General features: G+C 40.2%; 1 protein-coding gene across 1 annotated transcript in view; it reads left to right on the forward strand.

The window, feature by feature from the left end:
• The window catches only part of vwa8 (von Willebrand factor A domain containing 8), a 485,234-nt gene that overhangs the window by 59,052 nt on the left and 403,902 nt on the right, over positions 1–22,280 (forward strand). The window contains exon 4 of the mRNA XM_063051192.1: positions 3,239–3,349. Coding sequence (XP_062907262.1) covers positions 3,239–3,349 — 111 coding nt within the window. The remainder of the gene's footprint in view (positions 1–3,238; positions 3,350–22,280) is intronic.

Consider the following 22,280-nt stretch of genomic DNA (forward strand, 5'->3'; position numbering starts at 1 on the left):
GATAAATGGCAGATGGAGTTTAATTTGGCCAAATGTGAAGTGTTGCACCTTTGTAGGTAAATGTAAAGAGACTGTACACTATTAAGGAAAAGACTCTTAGCAGTGCTGATGAGCAGAGGGATCTTGGGGGCCAGGTTCACTGCTCCTCGAAAGTGACTGCACAGGTTGATAGGGTGGTTAAGAAGGCATATAGTATCCTTGCTTTTATTAGTCGAGGCAACAGTCAGGAAGTTATGTTGCAGCTTTATAGAACTCTAGTTAGGCCGCATCTGCATTATTGCATACAGTTTTGGTTGGCCCATTATACTGTAGGAAAGATGTGAAAGCTTTGGAGGGGGTGCGGAAGAGGTTTACCTGGATTAGAGGGCATGTGATATATTGAGAGCTTGAAGAAACTTGGTTTGTTTTCTTTGGCGAGGCAGAGGCTGAGGGTGCTCTAATATGAGGTTTATCAGATTATGAGAGAGAGAGAGAGTAGACAGTCATCATCTTTTACCCACTCTTGAAATGTCTAATACCAGAGAACATGTATTTAAGGTGAGAAGGGGTAAGTTTAAAAGGAGGAATAAGAGGCAAGTTTTTTTTACACAGTGTGTGTGCTGGGTGCCTGGAATGCCATGCCTGGAGTGGTGGTAGAGGCCAATATACTTGGGACTTTTAAGAGACATTTAAATAGGCACATGAATGTGAGGGAATTGGAAGCATATTGACATTTTGTAGGCTGAAGGGATTAGTTTAGTTGGCCTTTTGATTACTAATTTAATTGGTTCGGCATGGAATTTTGGGCTGAAGGGCCAGTTCCCGTGCTGTATTACTCTATGTTCTGATATTCTCTTTAAATAGTTTTTGGTTCTTAAAGCAAATATTTAAATCTAGGATTGTGTGGCGACTTTACCAGAAGAATAAATTTCTCCTTACCTGCTCTATCATGTGAATATTTTCATAGTGGTTTTCCTTAACCAAATCCATTTGTGCCAGAATGCATGGTTATGTACAGAAAGCTGCAGGGCAGAGGAATACATCTGTCCGCAAAAAGGAGACACTAAGTTAGCATGTAAGTAATTAGAAAGGAACGTCTTGCTACATATATTCAGGATGTTAATATGACCATAACAGGAGTACTCTGAGTAGTTTTAGTCTTCTATTTAGAGCTTGGTATTCTTAGTTAGAAACAGTATAAAGAATGCTCATTACAATGATTCATGGATAAAGAGATTGTTTTCTGAAGGGTGTTTGAATAATGTGGGCCTCTAGTCATTGAAGTTTAGAAGAATGAGAGGTGAAAAGGTGTAAGGTTCTAAGGGAAATTAATAGAGTAAATGTTTTGCCTCATGGGGGAGTCTAGAACTGGTGATAAGGCTTTAGAATTTGCACTTCAGATGAAATTGAGAATGAATTTATTTTCTCAGAAGGTTGTATATCATTGGAATTCTATATCCTGGAGAGCTTTTGAGAAAAAAAATCGTTGAATATCAACACTGATTTTTGGACTCTCAGGGCATCAAGTATTTTAAGATTATCCAGCAAAATTGAGTTAAGGCCATATTCCAATCAGCTGTGATCTTACTGAATAGAACATCGAACAGTACAGCACAAGAACAGGCCCCTTTGGCCCAAAATGTTGTGCTGAACCAGCTAAAAAGTAAATCAAAAAAACCCAAAAATGAATCCCTCCTATCTACACAATGTCCATAGCCCATTCGTCTTTGTCGCATTCATATGCCTATCTAAACCTCTCTTGAAAGCCTGTCACAAACAAGATGCTGAGATGCTGGAAATCCAAGCAACACACACAAAATGCTGGAGGAACTCAGCAGGCCAGGCAGCATCGATGGAAGAGAGTACAGTCAATGTTTTGGTCCGAGACCCTTTGACAGGACTGGAGAAAAAGTGCTGAGGAGTAGATTTAAAAGATGGGGAAAGGGGAGAGAGAAACACCAGGTGATAGGAGAAACCTGAAGAGGGAGGGATGAGTAAATAGCTGGGAAGCTAATTGGTGAAAGAGATACAGGGCTGGAGAAGGGGGAGTCTGGTAGAAGAGGAGAGAAGGCCATGGAAGAAAGAAAGGGGGGAAAAGCACTAGAGAGAGGCGATCAGCCATGAATAGACATATTGGAATGTTAATAGGAAGTGGTATTAAAATGAGTGACCACTGGGAGATCCTGCTTTTTCTGGTGGATGGAGTGTAGGTGCTCAGCGAAGCCATCTCCCAATCTATGTCAGGTCTCACTGATATACAGGAGGCCACATCAGGAGCACCAGACAGTGTATGACCCCAGCAGACCAACAGGTGAAATGTTGCCTCACCTGGAAGGACTGCTTGGGGTCCTGAATGGTAGTGAGGGAGGAGGTGTAGGGGCAGGTGTTGCACTTGTTCCACTTGCAAGGATAAGTGCCAGGAGGGAAATCACTGGGGAGGGACGAAGAGACGAATGGACGAGAGATCCCTGTGTAAAGCAGAAAGTGGGGCTGGGGGGAGAGGGAAAGGGATGCTTGGTGGTGGAATCCCATTGGAGATAGCAGAAGTTGTGGAGAATTATATGTTGGACGCAGAGGCTGGTGGGGTGGGCTGAATGCCTCTAATGTATTCGTCTCTATCACAATACCAGGCATCCACCACTTTCTGAGTAAAAAAAACTTGCTCCTCGCATCCCCTTTCACATTTTTAGACATTTGAACCTTGGAACCCTTTTTAATCTATGCCTCTCATAATTGAAAAAACCTCTATCAAATCTCCCCTCAGCCTCTACCACTCTAGAGAAAACAGCCGAAGTTTGTTCAGCTTTTCATGATAGCACATGCCCTCTAAACCAGGCAGTATCCTGGTAAACATCATCTGCACCCTCTCCAAAGCCTCACATTCTTCGCATAGTGGGGTGACCAGAACTGTATGCAATACTCCAGATGTGGCCAACTCACTCTCTTATTCTTAAGTTGTCAGATCACATGAATCCCCATTTTCATCCATCGTATCCTTCTCTTAGCCGACTTATGCAAATGAATTGTCCATTGGCTAGAATGGTCCACGGTATTTTAGTTATAGATTGACCAGTCATTTGTTTCAGTATGTCTTGAGCTACATAGAACCCAATCCATCTCTGAAAATTCGTCATCCTTGTTATCATCTTTCCAAGAGAGGTTGCTGATGGTAATATGAATAGATTGGCAAACAAGCAATGTAACTGGGTCCCTTAATCTGCAGAGTTGTTCCATACTGACAAAATGATTTCCTCCATAGGAATTGACCAAACGTGAGGCAGAATACATGGCACTGTCCAGAGACACCACTGAGACAGACCTTAAGCAGCGCAGAGAAATACGGGCGGGAACAGCATTTTATGTTGATCAGGTGAGTAATACTTGGCTGATGAATTAATTCATTTGCTAACATGCACATGTTTTTGTTTTGAAAATTCATATCTTCATTGATGAAACAGAAAAGCAAAATCAGGATCAAATCAGAAGTGGTTGTAACATATGTATTAGCATTAGAAAAAGGGCTGTGAAAAAGGGATTTAAGTACAAGTATGCTGAAAGAATTTAGCAATTCAAATGGGATCTGTTGAGGCTAAAGGTGTAAGTTGACATTTTGGATCAAGAAACTAGATTATTATCAGGTTGCACAATCTGAAACTTTGGCAGACTCCTTTTGCCTCCATGGATGCTGCTCGACCTGCTGAGTTGTTTCAGTTTTGCAGTTGGGATCTCTAACTCAACAAACAAACTCCTGTTTTTCACTTACACAATTTTTTCCTTTGTCCCTATTTTCTCTACTCCTTAGAAAATGCTCATCTCTATTATTCTCTGTTATCATACCTACAACTTGACAACTTTTGGCTATAGTAATTCAATAGCAAATCACACACTACTTCTCTATCCTGCATACATCACCAGAACAATTCATGTGCAAAAAAAGCAAATGTAGTTGTAGACCATATCTTTAAGCATCACAACTTTACCTCCTCCACTCTCTCCGCTTTCTTAGAAATCACTTCCTCCATGATTCCGTTGTCCATTTATCCCTCCCCACTAATCTCCATCCCAGCACTTAACCCTGCAAGTAGTCAAAGTGCTACACCTGTTTATTCTCCTCCTCCCTCACCTCCAAACAGTCCTTCCAGGTGAGGCAACACTTTACCTGCGAATTTGCTGGGATCGTCTATTATGTCTGATGCTCCCGATGGGCCTCCTTTACATTGGTGGGACCTGTCATAAATTGGGGGACTGCTTCATCAAACACCTCCGCTCCATCCACCAAAAGCAGAACTTCTCGGTAGCCAAATATTTTAATTCCAAATCCCTTTACTGTTTGAACACGTCAGTCCATGGTCTCCTTTTGTGTCATGATGAGGCCACCACCGTATATTCTGTCTGGATAGCCTCAAACCTGATATTATGAATATTGATTTCTCCTTCCCGTAAAAAAAGTCCCTCCTCCTCCTCTCTTTTTCTATTCCTCACTCTGGCCTCTTACCTCTTCTCGCCTGCCTAACACTTCCCCTTGGGTCTTCTCCTCCTTCCCTTTCTCCTGTGGTCTATGGTCCACTCTCCTCTCCTATCAAGATTCCTTCCTCTCTAGCCTTCTTCAGAGACCCTTCTTCAGGACTGGAAAGGAAGGGGAGAGATGCCAGTATAAAAAGGTGGGAGCAGAGGATGGAGATAGCTAGAAGGTGATAGGTGAAACCAACCCACCTGGTTTCACCTATCACCTTCTAGCTATCTCCATCCTCTGCTCCCACCTTTTTATACTGGCATCTCTCCCCTTCCTTTCCAGTCCTGAAGAAGGGTCTCGGCTTGAAATGTTTATTCATTTCCATGGATGCTGCCTGACCTGCTGAGTCACTCAAGCATTATATATGTGTTGCTTTGGATTTCCAGTATTTGCATAACTTCTCGTGCTTATGGTTAATTGCTTCACCCCTTTTAAAGATCCTTGTTCTCTGCAATCTCCCAAAGGCACACCACAATGACAGCAAAAGCAACTTACATTCTATATCTTTAATATAAACATACAAGGTGCTTCATATGTTGGTGTGTGCATAATGGATATCCTGTGTACAACCGATAGATTTAAAACTAAGGGGAAATGAGGACTTGGGGCAATCAAACTGTGCCAGTGAGAAGATTTGTTCATCAATGAGAGGAATCAAACCAGTGAGGAAATGTGCAGCAGTCTAATTTGGGCTTTGTGATTTTAGAGAGAATTATCTAAAGTATCAGGTGACTGACACAACTCTAGAGTGAGAAATAAATGGTGGAAGTTGAATGTTTTAAGAGGAGGAGCACCTGGTGGATTGGGGAGAACTTGAAAAAGGTCAGAGATAACAGAAGCAAAGCCAGAAAGATATTCAAGATGAGGGTAAAGATAGTGAAAAGATGTCAGAGCAGCAAGAACTTGGTGTTGAATATATATTTGTGATAAAGTGTTGGTAAAGTCTTTGGAGGGTGGACAGTATTGGTATAATCTTATTTGTATGTGTCAAAGGAGTGTACAGGAGTTTCAGTGATAAAGGATCAGAGAAGGGACATTTATAGGATGCAGAAGTGGGCTGAGAAGTGGCAGATGGAGTTCAACTTGGAGAAGTGTGAGGTGGTACACTTTGGAAGGACAAACTCCAAGGCAGAGTACAAAGTAAATGGCAGGATACTTGGTAGTGTGGAGGAGCAGAGGGATCTGGGGGTACATGTTCACAGTCGAGTGCATTCATGAGAGTACGTGACATTTAAGGAAGAATGTTTTTAATGTAACTTGGTAGTGTGGAGGAGCAGAGGGTTCTGGACGTACATGTCCACAGATCCCTGAAAGTTGCCTCACAGGTAGATAGGGTAGTTAAGAAAGCTTATAGGGTGTTAGCTTTCATAAATCGAGGGATAGAGATTAAGAGTGGCGAGGTAATGATTCAACTCTATAAAATTTTGGTTAGGCCACACCTGAAGTACTGTGTCCAGTTCTGGTCGTCTCACTATAGGAAGGATGTGGAAGCATTGGAAAGGGTATAGAGGAGATTTACCAGGTGGCTGCCTGGTTTAGAGAGTATGGATTATGATCAGAGATTAAGGGAGCTAGGGCTTTGCTCTTTGAAGAGAAAGAGAATGAGAGGAGACATGATAGAGGTATACAAGATATTAAGAGGAATAGATAGAATGTATAGCCAGCGCCTCTTCCCCAGGGCACCACTGCTCAATACAAGAGGACATGGCTTTAAGGTAAGGGGTGGGAAGTTCAAGGGGGATATTAGAGGAAGGTTGTTTACTCGGAGAGTGGTTGGTGTGTGGAGTGCACTGCCTGAGTCAGTGGTGGAGGCAGATACACTAGTGAAATTTAAGAGACTACTAGACAGCTATATGGAGGAATCTAAGGTGGGGGCTTATATGGGAGGCAGGGTTTAAGGATTGGCACAACATTGTGGGCTGAAGGGCCTTACTGTGCTGTACTATTCTTTGTTCTTTCTTTGTGTTACGATAAATACAGTACAATTGTTTTCAGCAGTTGCACATTAGGGAATAGATGTGCATAAAATTCTGCTCCTGATTATTATCAATTTTCTGCACTTTCTGTATTAGAATGGTTGGAAAATAGATAATGACTGGATCATGTTATCATGTTTAAATCATCCGCAGTTACAGGGTCCCATTGACATGAAAGATCACTGAAAGGCCTCGTGGGTCAGGCACCTTAAATGTTTTTAGCTCATTTGAAACGTAGTCCCACAAGGAATAAATCCTTTGGCTGAAAACTGGTGATGGAAACCTTGTTCTCTTGTGCAATATTTGCAAACCTTCGACTCCTTACTGAAATTCATTAATCCGTCGATACCTTGATTTGTTGAATTCCTGCGATTGGCGTCTTTCTTTATCCTACTATCATTGCCATGACGGATCTCAAAGTGCAGGCTGGTTATGAAATAGTGGGCGCACTCATTATGCAAAGCAGAATCACAGATGACGTAAGCTAATAGTCAATGCATTTACACCTGTATAATGTTCCTATTTTCATGAAACAACCACATTTGATTTGATTGGGTAATATTGTATAAGTTCTTCTGGTGTTATGAAAACATGGCTTAATTATATAAACTCGTAGAAAGATGATAGTAAAGCCATCAGAATAGTGTGATTGTGTCATTACATAAAATGCAATTTATTCAGTTTCTTTGAGGTGTCATATAGCATATGAGCTTGATCTTCATTGTGACTCAGATAATAATTACTATCATTCTTGATATAAAGGGCAACGTTTTCTGTAAAAAATGCTGTAATTATATTTCTCTGTTTGAATAAGCAAGTATTACATTCCCTATATAAATATGAGATATTTAAGAGTTAAGTAATTAGTAGTTTTCATTTTTCCCCCCGAATAATGGTAGTTGAATGGATGACACATCTTCTGCACTCTTATTTGCAGCCTTTAAAGGCAGAGAGCTTTTGTATTATTAAAGCAAAAATAATCAGTTGCAACTGTCAGAAAACTGTTTATTAATCTATACCCTAGTGTTGAATGGTTTCAAGTGTCCCTTTCCATAGAATTCAGAAGATCGCTTTTAAAAATGGCACGGAAATTTTGCTCTCAAAATTTGCTGTCACTAATATGACATTTCAAATTCACGTTGTGAGAATATTTATGGCTAGAAAAGACTGGCTGCTCCAACAAATTTGTTGCTCATTTTGGTTGCTCCCAACCCACTCTCACACACATCTTCACAACTGTGTAGTCTCTAAGGAGAAGCCAAAAAAGGAACAAAAATAAACTTTGGAAGATTTCCCTCTAAGCATCTTCTAATGATCAAAGCCAGTCGAAGAGATTAGATGGATGGACATATATGGAGGAGATAGTATTTTACCCTTCTGTTTTGCCTTATCACACTCAGAAACTGTTCCAACATCTAATGAAATCATGAAGAGATGTACACACAATGTAGCCAGCAATACCTTCCAGAATTTTGTTAACCTCTGGAGAAATAAGAACTAACTAACTTTCGGTATGTTTTCGTATTGTAATTTAAATGCCATCCACATCGTTAAACTGTAAAAAATAATTGATAGACACACATTCCAGTCCCTTCATTATAAATCTCTATGGGGTCATCTTATATTAGCTTATCAAGCCTAGTTCAGTGATGATTCTATAAAGTTACTGCAAGAGATGTATGCTATTTTAAGAAGGATAATGGAGGGAGTATAAAGCCACAAATGAGATGTCACTGGGCAACACCAAGAAAGATCTGTTTATGTGCACCATGCCTCCATCAAAACAACTTTTAGAGGACCTTAGAAGAAGAATTGTAGAGATGCTTGAAACTGGAAAAGGCTACAAGAGCATTTCTAAAGACCTGAGTGTTCCACAGTCCTGCTGCAGAGCTGTGGCTGCCTGGCTGAGGCCTCCGATGGTCAGAGCTGACCATGGGTATTGCATCCTAGCTGTCTAGATATGGAGAGCAAGCTGTTGCCCATGTAGGAAATTCCCCATCTCCACGCATCTGTTGAACCCACAGGAACAGCAAAGACTGGTACATTTTGGTACAGCAGCATTGCAAGAGTTGCCAGTCAGCATTGAATTCATTGTAGGACTGCCTTAGGGACTCCAGCTCTGGATATTTCCCTCAGCATTTACTCCCAAAGCCTTCCCCATGAATGAGTATAACTGCAAGGCAGCGGAGGTTTGAGATCAGAGTTTCCCTTCTAAATGAGCTACCATTCATGGCTGACAAAGCCCCATCTGTCTGAAGCGACTGGTTTTAAGGTGCCAGTAACCCGCATTTGCCCTTTCTCTTGATAGTAGAAATGGTTCCACGGGGCTTAGTAGCTAAGCCACATGTGAAGGCCAGGAGTTGTACTTGGTCAGCAGAGGCTGCTTGAGGTGCATGGTAGTGGGAGCTTCACCCCCTTACCACACCTAGCTATAACAACCTTCAGTTCACAGTAAAAGAAATTGCCTACAAATGGAGGAATTTCAGTACTGTTGCTACTCTCCCTAAGAGTGGGCATCCTGCAAAGATCACAGCAAGAGCACAATGTGCAATGCTGAAAGAGGTGAAAAAGAACCCAAGGGTAACTGCAAAACTCCTGTAGAAAATTCTAGAACTTGCTAAAGTCTCTGTTTGTGTGTCCACTATAAGAAAAAAACACTGAACTAAAACGGTGTTCACAGAAGAACACCACGGAGCAAACCACTGCTCTCATTGCTGCACGCCTCAAGTTTGCAAAAGACCGTCTGGATGTTCTACAGTGCTTCTGCAACAATGTTCTGTGGACAGATGAGACAAAAGTTGAACTTTCTGGCAGGAATACATATTGCTATGTTTGAAGGGAAAAGGGCACTGCACATCAACACCAAAACCTCATCCCACTGTGAAGCATGGTGGAAGAAGCATCATGGTTTGGGGCTGCTTGGCTGCCTCAGGGCCTGGACAGTTGCAATCATTGAGGAACAATGAATTCAAAATTGGTACTGATAGCATCCTGTGAATATGTGTAAAATTACAGATATTGTTTATTAAAGCCAGACCATCCTTTGAATGGAAATCATTACCCTGTTCATTGCACGCAGTGACAATTATCTTACCTTGAGTTCCTTAGTTAGCATTTCAAGCTACATGCAGTGTAAGATTAGGAAATCTTTTTTTGAAAGCTGCACATCAAAAAATAGCAGTGAGATTTATGTACCCATGGCTGTTTGGTAACATGATCGGGGGGTAGTCTTTCTGCTCTGTTGGAAGAGAAACAGAGAAAGATCTGGTGGTTAGTTTGGGAGTCAGTCCAGGAAAGGAGGTTTGGCAGAATGAGATTTAATTCACCCAGTGTACTGCTGATCAGAATCAAAGACTGAATAGGAAAAAATCAAGTATGTCTGGAGAATAGTTATGAGCGATATTACGCCATTGTGTTCTTGTCCTTGAGAAAGGTCTGAATTTAAGTAAATTCAAGGTGAAACTTGATTGCATGTGTTGATTGATACCTTCAGAATATGCAGTAAGTCTTGCCTCCCTTGGTCTTACTAGATTCTGGAAAAAATAGAAGCTCCAGTTTATATCCCAGAAGGGTTTTATAATTATACCCTTGGGTCATGCTGCTGTATAATTAGATATCGGGTACTTATGGGTCCATTTATGAATAGAGGACTTTAATTTTCATGCCATAAGAGTTGAAATTTCATCACACCCAAGATAATTAAGACTGATCAATACTGTTGATAGTTACGAACCCAAAGTGCTAGAAGCCTGAAATAAAGACAAAAATTAATCAGAAGGAAATTAAATTACAACCTGATTACCTGTTTTGGTATTTGAGAGTACAAAAATGTATATTTTTACTACATAACTGTAAAACTGACCTTCAGAATTGTTAGTGAGTTGACATTTTTTGGAGACATTGTAAGTTGCTGTGGAAACACCTGCTCACTTGTTAAATTATGCTACCTGATGGCTGTTCTCTTCCAACTGCCTTCATATATTCTTTACCAACAGTTTAAAAAAGGACTGATTTTTGCCTGAGGATTAAAACTTCCATGTGATTTAATCTAACTTGTTGTGTCAGTAACCATAAGCACAAAGGATTCTACAGAGCAACACACAAAATACAGGAGGAACTCAGCAGCTCAGGCAGCATCAATGCAAAGGGATAAACAGTTGACATTTTGGGCCAAGGCCATTCTTCAGTTCTGGAAATCAAGGGGGAGGAAGCCAGAATAAGAAGGTGGGGGGAGTGGAAGGAATACAATCTAGAAAGTGATAGGTGAAGCCAGGTGGGTGGGGGAGGGGGGATGAAGTGAGCAGATGAGAGGTGATGGATGGAAAAGATAAAAAGGCTGAAAAACAAGAAATCTGATAGCAGAGGAGAGTGGACTATGGGAGAAAGGGAAGGAGCAGGGGAAACATTACCAGAAATTAGAGAAATCGATGTTCATGCCATCAGGTTGGAGGCTACCCGGATGAATATGAGTTGTTGCTCCTCCATCCTGAGAGTGGTCTCACCTTGGAAGTAGAGGAGGCCATGAACCAACAAGGTAAAGCCCTTGCCGAGGACAGAACATTCTGTGCTAGAGAGGGGAAGTCTGGAGGGGGTGGTGAAGACATGGCAGGGATTAGAGTTGGGATTGGAGGGAGGAAGAGAGTTAGAGACATCATGAACCGTATCCAATTTACTCTGAAGCTAAACATCACACAATTGCACAGATGTTAGTGCTGCCATTGCACAGTCGCAACAATTACAGTTCAGTCCTGACCTTGGGTGCTGTCCGTGTGAAGTTTGCATGGTCTCCTCAAGTTAATTGAAATAGGTGGCTTGCTGCATCAATCAGCAGGCAATTAACAGTCAACCAGTTTGCTGTGGGGTTTGGAGTCACACTTAAACCAGAACAGATTTACTTCCTGAAAGCTGTTGGTGAATCAGTTAAGTTTAAATGGAAACCTGATAATTTCATTGTCACCATTACTGGTAATAACCTTCTATTCCACATTTGTTTATCAAATTAACTGAACTTAAATTCTTCACCCGTCACGTGGGATTTGAACTTTTGTCTAGATTTCAGATTTGTTAGTCCAAGCCTCTGGGATATTTGTCCAGTAACATGAGATCTATGCTTTTGTATCCTGTACCATAGTATATTCTAATTAATTATGTTTTGATTAATATTGTACGGTCATATTTTGTTAGATAGTTGATTTAAAAAGTGAAATTATGTATACTGACATTTACTTGCTGTTGAGTTTCTGGCAAGCAGAAATAGCAAGTAAACAGAATAGCAGGCAGTTCTAGCACAAATGTATGCTTCACAGTTGTGTAGGTGGTAGTTTTGTCTGATGGGAAATCATATTGTGAAAGCTCGTCTATGCAATTAAAATACTATGATTATGGTATTTAGTAGCACATTAGCATATGAGCCATGGAGCAGAACTCAAGGAAATTAGATGTTCAGTTCTTTAATAACAATTGTATATATTTGACAATATTAACAAAAGCTTTGCCTAAATGCATTAGAAGTGCTGTCATTTTTGTAATACACAGCAACTAATCTGGACGTATCAGGTTTGTGTATACTATCATGAGTTGAAAATGTAGGTGGCCTGTTTTTGCATATACTGGTTGAGTGTTTTTTTTTGCTGGGAAGGAATTTCACTCAATTCTTTGATACAGGTTTTGACTCCTGACCATGATTTAAAGTCATACCAAAAAGACAGAACCTTTCCAGCCCAGTGCTGTCTCTGGAGTCTGCGATCTAGCAGGAGCTCCAGTGAAAGAATGGTTTTGCCAGTTTTGTAATGTCAGCATAGATTATATGTTCCACTGTCTGGAATACTCTTAAATTCCCAAGTGCTGGAATAGTAAGAAGTGGAGCTTCCACTGTGCTGAAGGTGACATTACACAGAACGTAAAACAGTCCAGCACAGGAACAGAACTTTTGGTCCATGATGCTGTGCCATACTAAATAAACAAATAATTACACAGCTGTCTAAATTAATGTCTCCTGCCTACACCATGTCCATATTTCTCCATTCTCTAATCATTTATGTGCCTATCTAAGAGCCTTTTAAACACCTCTATCATGTTTACCTCCGTCACCGCGCCTGGCAGTGCTTTTCAGGCATCCATCACTCTCTGCGTAAAAAATAATTTGCCCTGCGCCTCTCCTTTGATCTTACAGCCTCACACCTTAAATGCATGCTCTTTTGTATTGAACGTTTTGATCTCATAAGAAAGTTATCAGCTATTATCTATGCCTCTCATAATCTTATAAATTTCTATCAGGTCTCCCCCTCAGCCTCCACCACTCCACAGAAAATAGTCAAGTTTGTCTAGCCTCTGCTCCTAGCTCATCTCCTCAATCCATGCAGTATCCTGGTAAATCTCTTCTGCACCCTCTCCAAAGCCTCCACATGTATAACATGGTGACCAAATGAATGCAGTACTCCAGATATGGCCTAACTAAAGTTTTATTATGTTGCAATATAATTTCCTCACTCCTGAACTAATTTCCATGACTAATTAAGGCAAACATGACATGTGCCTTCTTTAACATCTTATCAATCTGTGCAGCCACTTTGAGGAAGCTATGGACTTAGACTCCAAGATCAATACTGTTAAGGGTCTTGCCATAAACACTGTATTGTGCCTTTACATTTGATTTCCTAAGTGTTGGATTAATGTTAATATGTTAATTTGTTGTACTAACTAGGATAGGTGAGAAAATATCTATTATGTGGATGAAAGAAGAATTAACTAGATTTGTTAGAAAGATATCCCAGGTCTACCAGCACAGGACAGAGTTGGTGGTAACAATTCAACCTTGAAATATAGAAGGTAAAGTTATTTATGAACTTTAAGAGGTGTATCATTGGTAAATTGTCTCAGAGTTGTATATTCAATCCAAATGTAAGATAAGCAATGGGGTGTTTTTAGAGTGCTAGTTTGCTGGATTAGGAGGAATTCAGAATTAGTAGTATATTTGTACTGTACCATTGGACAGTAATTGGGAAGGTTATAATGAGGGGACTGGATTGTGTGTCAGTCAAATGTTTGTTGTAATATTTTGGCCCATGCAAGTACGACTGTAGAGAACAGGGAATTAAAAAAAAACAAGAGGGCAGAGTAGACCGTCTGAGAGAAAGAGGGAATGAGAGAGAAAAACAGAGAAAAGATGCTCTGGGAAGTCAGGCTCACCACCCTGTGTAATTTAAGAAGACAGTTCAGTCAAATTGAGTTATATATCAAATTGTCAGATAGTCAGAGGGACAGCTACTGAAAGATGCTGTATTTGCCATATACCAGGAAATTTCACTCAATGCGTTGTCATTTTACTTTTCAATGAATCATTTAATATTTATCAGTCCTTTGGATAACCTGTGACCTTTTAAAATAAAGTAGACTTTCTGGACTTATTGCTAGGAATTGGATTTTTAGATATAAGATAACAAAGAGCTTTAACTTTGGGACCATATAAAATGGGTCACCTGTGTGGGGTTATTGTGATAAAATACCTCAGGAGAGAGTGTGTTTTTGATTTTGAAAATATAAGATACAGTAGCTAGTGATGAAATATGAAATTTAAACAAAAACGCTGAAAATATTCAACAGATCAGGTCGCCTCTGTGGAGATGAACAGTTGATTCCTGTTAATTGGGACATATCGGGACCAGTACATTTTGGCTGAATTAACTGGCTGCCCCAATTAGCTGAAGTTTCATGGAAGTAATTTAAAAGGTATAATAAAACACCAGCTGCCTTTTAACTGTGACAAATTATGAATTTAAATATAATTATGAACAAATTAGAACATTACCAATACTAGTACAGTACTATAAAACTGTGCATTGGTTCCTAATACAGGTCTCCCCCGCAATCGCCTCTGATCTGGGCCGACATTTACGTGCCGGGCGGCACCTAATTAATTAGCTTGTTTATTTCGGCTTTTTTCTTAAAGATGTGCTGTGTTCCTCCCGGCTCCTGCTGCATTCTCCATGAATTGGTATCTGTCCGCGGCCTGGGGGTTGGGGTGGTGGGACACTGGGGTGTCACATCATCATCATCTGTTTCCATTAGGGCAGGCAGGTCATCTTCTCCTATGACTGCCCACCTCGATGTCGAAGGTCGAGGTTCGTCGTCTGCTGTGGCTGATGTGGAAGGCTTGCTTGACTCCTTAGCCTCGTGCATTTTTCTATCATATAGTTCTTTGTAAGCACTCAAACCATCCTGCAAATACTGTATGCCCTAAACTGAGTACCCTTTCAAAATTATAGTCGTACTTTATCATTGCAGCGAAAATCTCACGCAGTTGCCTCACGTTCAGTTCCTGGACGACTTCACTTTCGCTACTGAATTCGGTTTTGATTGTTATCTTTTCCTCTTCCAATTGCATCAGCTCTTCATCTATCAGTTCTTCGTTATGGGATGCCAAAACCTCTTCAACATCATGTTCGTCAACTTCCACAAGCCAACTCACTTTGTCCTTACTTCGTTCAGCAGGATCGAAACGCTTAATTATGTCTAGTTTTACGCTAAGTGTAACACCCTTATGAGCTCTTTCAGGCTTTTCCGATACCTTAGAACTCATCTTGCTAATGGCTGCTCACAGGCATGTGTTTAAGCAATGCCGGCGAGAATGCAGTTCCGAGTTTGGGGGAGAGCAGCTGCTCAGGGCGCGCGCTGCCTTTTATCGCGAGCTATTTTTTTCATGCGCTGCCTTTCTTTGTAACAGTGAAAGCACCTTCTGTTAGCAAAAACAGGTAACTAATGTAGGTCTTTCGTAACAGTGAGGTTTCGTAAAGCGAACGTTCGAAAAGCTGGGGGCACCTGTAGTTACTGACAGAGGAATTCCCACGATGCAAGACATATACAAAGACAGGTGTGTAAAAAGGGCCTGAAGGATCATTGGGGACCTGGGTCACCCCAACCACAATCTATTCCAGCTGCTACCATCTGGAAAATGGTACTGCAGCATAAAAGCCAGGATTAACAGGCTTCAGGATAGCTTCTTCCACCAGGTCATCAGACTGATTCATTCACGCTGATTTGAGTGTATTTCTATGTTATATTGACTGTTCTATTTATTATAAATTATTATAAATTACTATGATTGCACATTGCACATGTAGACGGAGACATAACGTAAAGATTTTTACTCATGTATGTGAAGGATGTAAGAAATAAAGTCAATTCAATTCAATTCATTCAATGTTTGCTGCCGTGTTCTTTTGATTGATTGTAAATGCTCAAAATCAGCAAAGACACCTAGTGGAGATAATGGACTGCCTTCATACAATTTTCGATGATTACATCCTCTAAATATTCTCTTGCGTTGTAACATTCAAGATGATTGTTGATACCTTCAAATTCTTGGTAGTTCCTAATTCGTTGGAGTAGTGAAATTGTTTCATTTACACTGCTGGCTTTTTCTGGCACCTCCAAGCCTGAATGCTTGAAACCATAGTGAGGAGAACAGTTCTGAATTGTGTTGCTGCTTATTTCTTACCAACTATCAGTGACAAAAGTCACTGCTTTTTGAATACAAGCACACACAACTAATGCTACTTAAAAACTGTTAGCTCTAAGCATAGTATAGTGTCTCACAGCACACATCTGACGCTAGTTGGAAACTGTTCAACAACAGTCTCCTGCCCCAATTAAGCGGGTGTACCAAATAAACAAAAATAAACTATTTAATCGATTGGTTTTTGTTCTTTAAGAGCTGCTCCAAATAAGTGGCTGCCCCAATTAACCAACGGCCCAATTAATCAGAATCCACTGTATTTCTGAAGACCCTCTGTCATAACAAGAAAGAGAGAATTTTAAAAATTCAACAGATTGGGAATGAATAGAGAAGACAAAGGGAATATATTTGATAAGATGAGTTCAGGGTTATTTACTATTAATCTTTATTTAGAGATACAGCGTAGAGTAAGTCCTTCTGGCCCTTCAAGCTGCGCAGTCAGCAGCTCACTGATTTAACTTTAGCCCAATTATGGGACAAAGACCAATTCACCTACTGACTTTGAACTGTGGGAGGAAGCCGGAGTGCTCGGAGGAAAGTCATGTTCCACAGGAAGGACATACAAACTCCTTTTAGAGGTTGTTGGGATTGAACTTCAAACTCTTGACACCCAGAGCTGTAATAAGCATTGCACTACCTGCCACACTGGTTGCTATGGGGATAAGTTGTCATTTAGTTAGTGAACATGAGGTGAGTTATGAACCTGGCAGTGGTAGAGGCTGTGAACAGACATGTTGCTGTAGGAATGGGAAGTGGAATTAAAATGGCTGGCCACTAGGAGATCCTAGCTGTCACAGCAGTGAAGGTGTTCAGTAAAGTGATCACCTGATCTCGATCTGGTGTAGAGGAGGCCACAATGGGATTCAGTATTGATTCTGGAAGGTTGCAGAAGGTGAGATGCCATTCTTCAACTTTATGGCCAGCCTCATTATGAAAGTGCAGCAGACCACATGTAGATGGGCCAGAGTGGGTTGAATGGAAAATTAAAATTTCCAGGAAACAGCTAGCTCAGGGTTGTTCTGGCTTTATGTGGAAGGACTGCTTGGATCCCTGGATGGTGAGAAGGAAAGAGACAAAAGGCATGATTTCACTGCATTTCCTCCAATCTGCTGCTCTCTATCTGGTGTTGACAATGTGGTTTTTTCAGCTTTGGAGATTAGGTTATTTTTTGGTGAACAACCTGTGTTTGGTCCAGAGGGGTAAACGAGTTTTATATGGAAAAAGGAGACTTTAAAGAGGAATTTGAACAAACTATCTGGATAAAAATTTTAATCTGCAACTCTGGTGTCAGCATGGTCAATTTACACTTAAGCTGTTCATCGTTTGGCAGACAACAGGAAGTCAGTGGTGTGAACCATAAGGCTACAGACTTGCATTAGTGAACCTTTGAAAATGCATCAGTGGATTACCTCATTCTCCACAACTATTTTTCTGCACACCTCTTTGTATTTCAGAGTCATACAGAAGTCCTTATTACCATAAACTAAAGTCTGTTTCCATGACAATTATTTTTAAACTCAAAACCTAGCACAAGGCAATAGTGAGTTCAGTTGAAATGTGGACCTGAGATACTAATGATCCTATTCATTGAGGTGGGTGGAATTTTACACTGCATCTTTCACAATAAGTTGGTCAAAAAGAGCAACTGCCTTGTTCTTTACTGACTTCTTTTTTATAATTTGCCTTTTTTACAGTTTAATGGAAATGTTTGATGGATTGTGGAGACCTGAACTTCCTTCCTAACTATTTCACATGTTGGGCACACAGTTTCATCTAAGCTGCATCGGTGCTCAGCCATGCAGAAACTGAAATGTTCCCGAGCTGTGTGGCCTTTGTAGCCACACAGCTAGAACTTTCCTTTATGTTATGTTTCATTAAAGTGCTGCGCGGTTTTTAGGCAATGTAAAAATTTCCTGCTCAGAGCAAAGGGTGGTCTGTGCAGCTGTACAAGAAATTGGTTGGGCAGTTTACAATATTGAATATCATGAACTTTCCTGGAATTTTCTGTGACCACTCTTGGCATAGAAACAGTATGACTGTTATAATATATAGACTGGGAAGGTGGAACAGGTTTGAGAAAAAACACATTCAGTGAAAATGTTGAAAAAATGTTAGGATGTTTGACAGCTCTTTGAGAATTAGCATATGTGATGTGTACTGAATTATCTCCTTTTAGTTTTGTTTTTATTTTACATAATGCTTGAAACACTAGCTTTTATTTCCCATTCCTAATTTCCCTGGAGAAGGTAGTGCTGTGGTACCTTCTTAAATTGGCAGGAATTCCACAGTGTTGAAGTGGCACAAAGGTGTAAGCAATTTACGTAATGCTGTTACTGTGCCAACAAACCAAGTCCACCATTATCTGTAAGGAGTTTGTACATTCTTCCTACAACCATGTAAGTCTCCTCTGGGTGCTTCAGTTTCCTCCCACATTCCAAAGATTTATGGATTTTTATTGGTCACATGAGTGTAATTAGACGGCGTGGGTTCATTGGCCAGAAGGGCCTGTTACCAAGCTGTATGTCCAAAATTAAAAATATGTTAAAAACAAAATTTAAAAAAATTACACAGTGGACAATGAAGATTTAGCCACATAATTCAGGAAGGGGAACTTGTAGACTGTAATGGTCCCATACACCTACTGCCTCTCGTCCTTCAGGGTGATTGAAATCCTCTCAAAGAAGGCACACTGCACAATATATCAAAGAAGGTGACAAGTACACCTATGTAACTTACTGACTAGTTATAACCAGAAGCAATAACTAAATTCTCTTTCCACAAATGATACTAGACGAATTTTATCAGCATTTTTTTTTGTAATTAAACGACCTGTTAGTTTACAGTCAGTAATGAGCAAAGTAAGGGACTCATGTATTCAGTATTGAATTTGCTAACTACTGAAACTGAAATATTCAGAATAAATCTTTTTGCCCGTTTTAATCTCCAATAAGAATTGCTTTGTTTTTCTTGTTAGTACTATATAACCAGGGTGGAAACAGTAGGTTAGTGTGAAATGTGAAAGGTGTAGATGTATATCAACAAAACATAGATGTTTACTGAAACATACTGTCCTTTCCCTCGGTTTCATTTTTGGGTGTTGTTGTTTGAGAGGTGATTATCAGGTGCAAGGAGATATTTATCACTAGATAGTGCTATCAGTTGAGTTGAATATTTGAACATGATGTCCATTGGTGGGTCCTCAAGCTGACTGCAGAGGCTGATCTGGGATCCACATATTCTGGTGCACTGTCAGCAAGAAAAAGTTGTGTTTGTGGTTAGTAATTGGGACTTGTGATGTTCAGTCTCTCCTTTCGCGGCCTCTGCTCTGCTTGTTCTCTGCAGCACAGATCCCTCATGAACAGATTTCCACCAGGCGTTTCCATTGAGTGCAATGTCTTCCCAGTTTTTAGGTGTAATGTAGAATTTCTGCAAGCTGTTTTTGATGTTATTTTTGTAACGTTTGCTTTGCCCACCAGGGACTTGCTGTCTTAGCTTCACCTGAGAGTGAAGGATCCATTTGTGGTGATGTGAGTTAGCTATCCAGATGACCTATTCATCTGAGCTAGTATTGCTTTGTCATGGTGGAGAAACTGTTCATGTTGGCCTCCTCAAGTACGCTGATGTTAGTCAGTCTGTCTGTCCTTCCAGATGATCCTCAAAATCTTTCGTAAAGATCTTTCCAGGGCTTTCAGATACCAGCTTTAGGTGGTCCATCATTCAGTCTCATAGAATAGTGTAGGAAGGACGGCGACTCTATAGACCAACAGTTTGTTTGTGCTTCTTTTATATTCAAGACAAGACCCAGGGCCTTGTATGTCTTGGCAAAGGTGTTCAGGATACTTTGGAGGTTACCAGGTACCTTCTTTAGTTTCCTCCGGTACACATAAGAAAGAATTAAGTATATATTTGGAAAATTTTCCTCCTTTCCTTTTGACCAGTACTTACCTTGAGTCACTGAAAAACATTAAGAAATTGCTATCTTTTTGTGTGCAGAGGATCACAATTGAGTGCAACTTTCACCCCACCTGAGCTCATTTTACTCAACATTCATCAATGGTTGAGGCTGAAAACTCTCTATAGTGGGTGGGTTGGTAAAAGCTTCACATAACAGCCCTTACTATTCTTCAGATGTAAAATATATTTTCATGCCAAGCTCCCGCAGTTATCCCATTTAATATTATTGGAAATCTAGATAAAGACTGCTACTCTTTGAAGCAATAGCCCCATCTTATGGACAAAATCACATATTGATCATAGTCTGCAGGCTTTGACCTTAAAAAGCTAGAAACTATCAATATTCACTTTAAAAAGATTATTTGATAGGGAATAGATAATTACATGGGTACAGGGATCTCATTCCCAGCAGCAGCCAAAGTATCTTTCATGCTTGGCACATGCGAATGAAAAGCCTTAAAGGAAATTTGCAGAATCCCTCAATAAGATTTTTTTCCCCCTCAGGTGCTGTATGAAAATAAATTTGTTTTGATTTCCAGGATGAATGACAGTGTTTCCTTTTGAGAAAGTATTGGACAGAAAGTGCCTGTTGCTGGCCTTGTCTTTAGAAGCTGTGCCACAGAGACATAGGATTTAGGGAGTCACAGTGGTGCAGCTTATTAAAATGCAACTCTGGTGAAATGGATTTAGTCCTGGTCTTGGGTTCTGTCTGAGTGTAGTTTGCCCATTTTCGCTGTGACAATGTGGGTTCTTTCTGATTTCCTTTCACATCCCAAGGATTGCTGGAGTTGCATTTTGCTCGTTGCTGGGCTGTGCATCCCCACATCCTGTGCCCTCTGTGACAAATGAGAAATTCTTAATTTTCATCTCAAAGATGTGTAAGTCATTGGATGGGTTGGCCACGATAAATTTTCCCAACTATATGAGTGAGTTGGACGGGCGTGGGAGGTTGATGGGAATGTGAGGAGAAAAAAATTGGTTTGGGTAAAAGTGGGTCTTTGACAATTGGTATTGATTTGTTGGGCCAAAGCTCCAGTTCCATGCTGTTTCTCAATACGTGAATCAATGATTATGTATTATTAGTTCTGTTTAAAGAATAAATGCATTGATATGGTACCTATTGATATATCAGGATGTCCCACTTATAGCCATCTTATTATTTCTAATCCCTATTGCAATTTAGGAAGTGGAGCAGTGAGTTTTCAGAATCAGCCTGGTGATCTTCACTTTTACTTATTGAGAGGCAGAGATAAATATCTGGAGGAACTCAATGGGTTGCACAGCATTTGCAGAGGCAAAGTAATGGTTGACATTGATTTTGAGATACTACATCAGGTCTGAGTACAGGGGGAAGGTAGCCAAGATTGAAAGTTGAATTTATTGTTAAATTTCAGCAAATGAATGCATAGATCCAATAAAAAAAAGCTTGTGACAACATTGCAGTCACAAAAAGTTCAAAGTCATTTTTTTCAAAATCACCTCATCAGCCTAGTGATCCATTCTTTCTACTTTTATGTTCATTCACCACCTGACAGTCCTTCCATCCTATATGAAATTCTCTACATTTATTCCTTTTTATATATTTTCGGTTACCGAGTCATAGAGAGATACACCATGGAAACAGGTCCATGAAGTTCACACTGATTATCAATTACTTATTTACACCACTCCTTCATGAATCCCATGTTTTGTTCTCATCAGTTTTTTCCAAATTCTACCATTCATCTGCCCTAAGGGATATTTATAATGGTCAACTAATCTACCAATCTGCATGGCTTTAGGATGTGGGAGGAAATCAAAACACACAGAAGAGTCCCAATGAGATCACAGAGCAAATAGACAAACTGCACACAGACAGAACTCAAGGTCAGGATTGAACCCAGTTTCTGGCTCCATGAGGCAGTTGCTATACTAACTGCATCACTGTTCTTCCCAGTTCTGCCCTACCTTTTTGGGGCAAACCTCCCATTCTCCCCCATTTACTGCCCGATCCATAAATGCTCAGTTTCATCGTTTTTATAGCTTTTACCGCACTCAGTTGTGATCTGTTCTATGCTAGTGGCAGTTAATTTAAAAACGTTCATCCAAAATGATAATGTTTTCAACTGAAACATAATTTAATCTCTTCAATACTGATTGTTCTAAATATCGTCTTGAACCTAAATCTTCCTGTAATCATATTTCTTGCGGGTGTGTAAAATTAAAACACATGGGAATGGGTTGAATACACTGACAGGGTTTGAGAATTGGTGTTAGAAAACATAAAAATACAAGTGTGTGTTTTACCAGATGGCAAGCAGTAATTTGTGGGGTGCTGCAGGGATCAGTGCTTTTTGATTGAAAC

The sequence above is a fragment of the Mobula hypostoma genome, chromosome 6 (assembly GCF_963921235.1).
Source record: "Mobula hypostoma chromosome 6, sMobHyp1.1, whole genome shotgun sequence".
NCBI lineage: Eukaryota > Metazoa > Chordata > Chondrichthyes > Myliobatiformes > Myliobatidae > Mobula > Mobula hypostoma.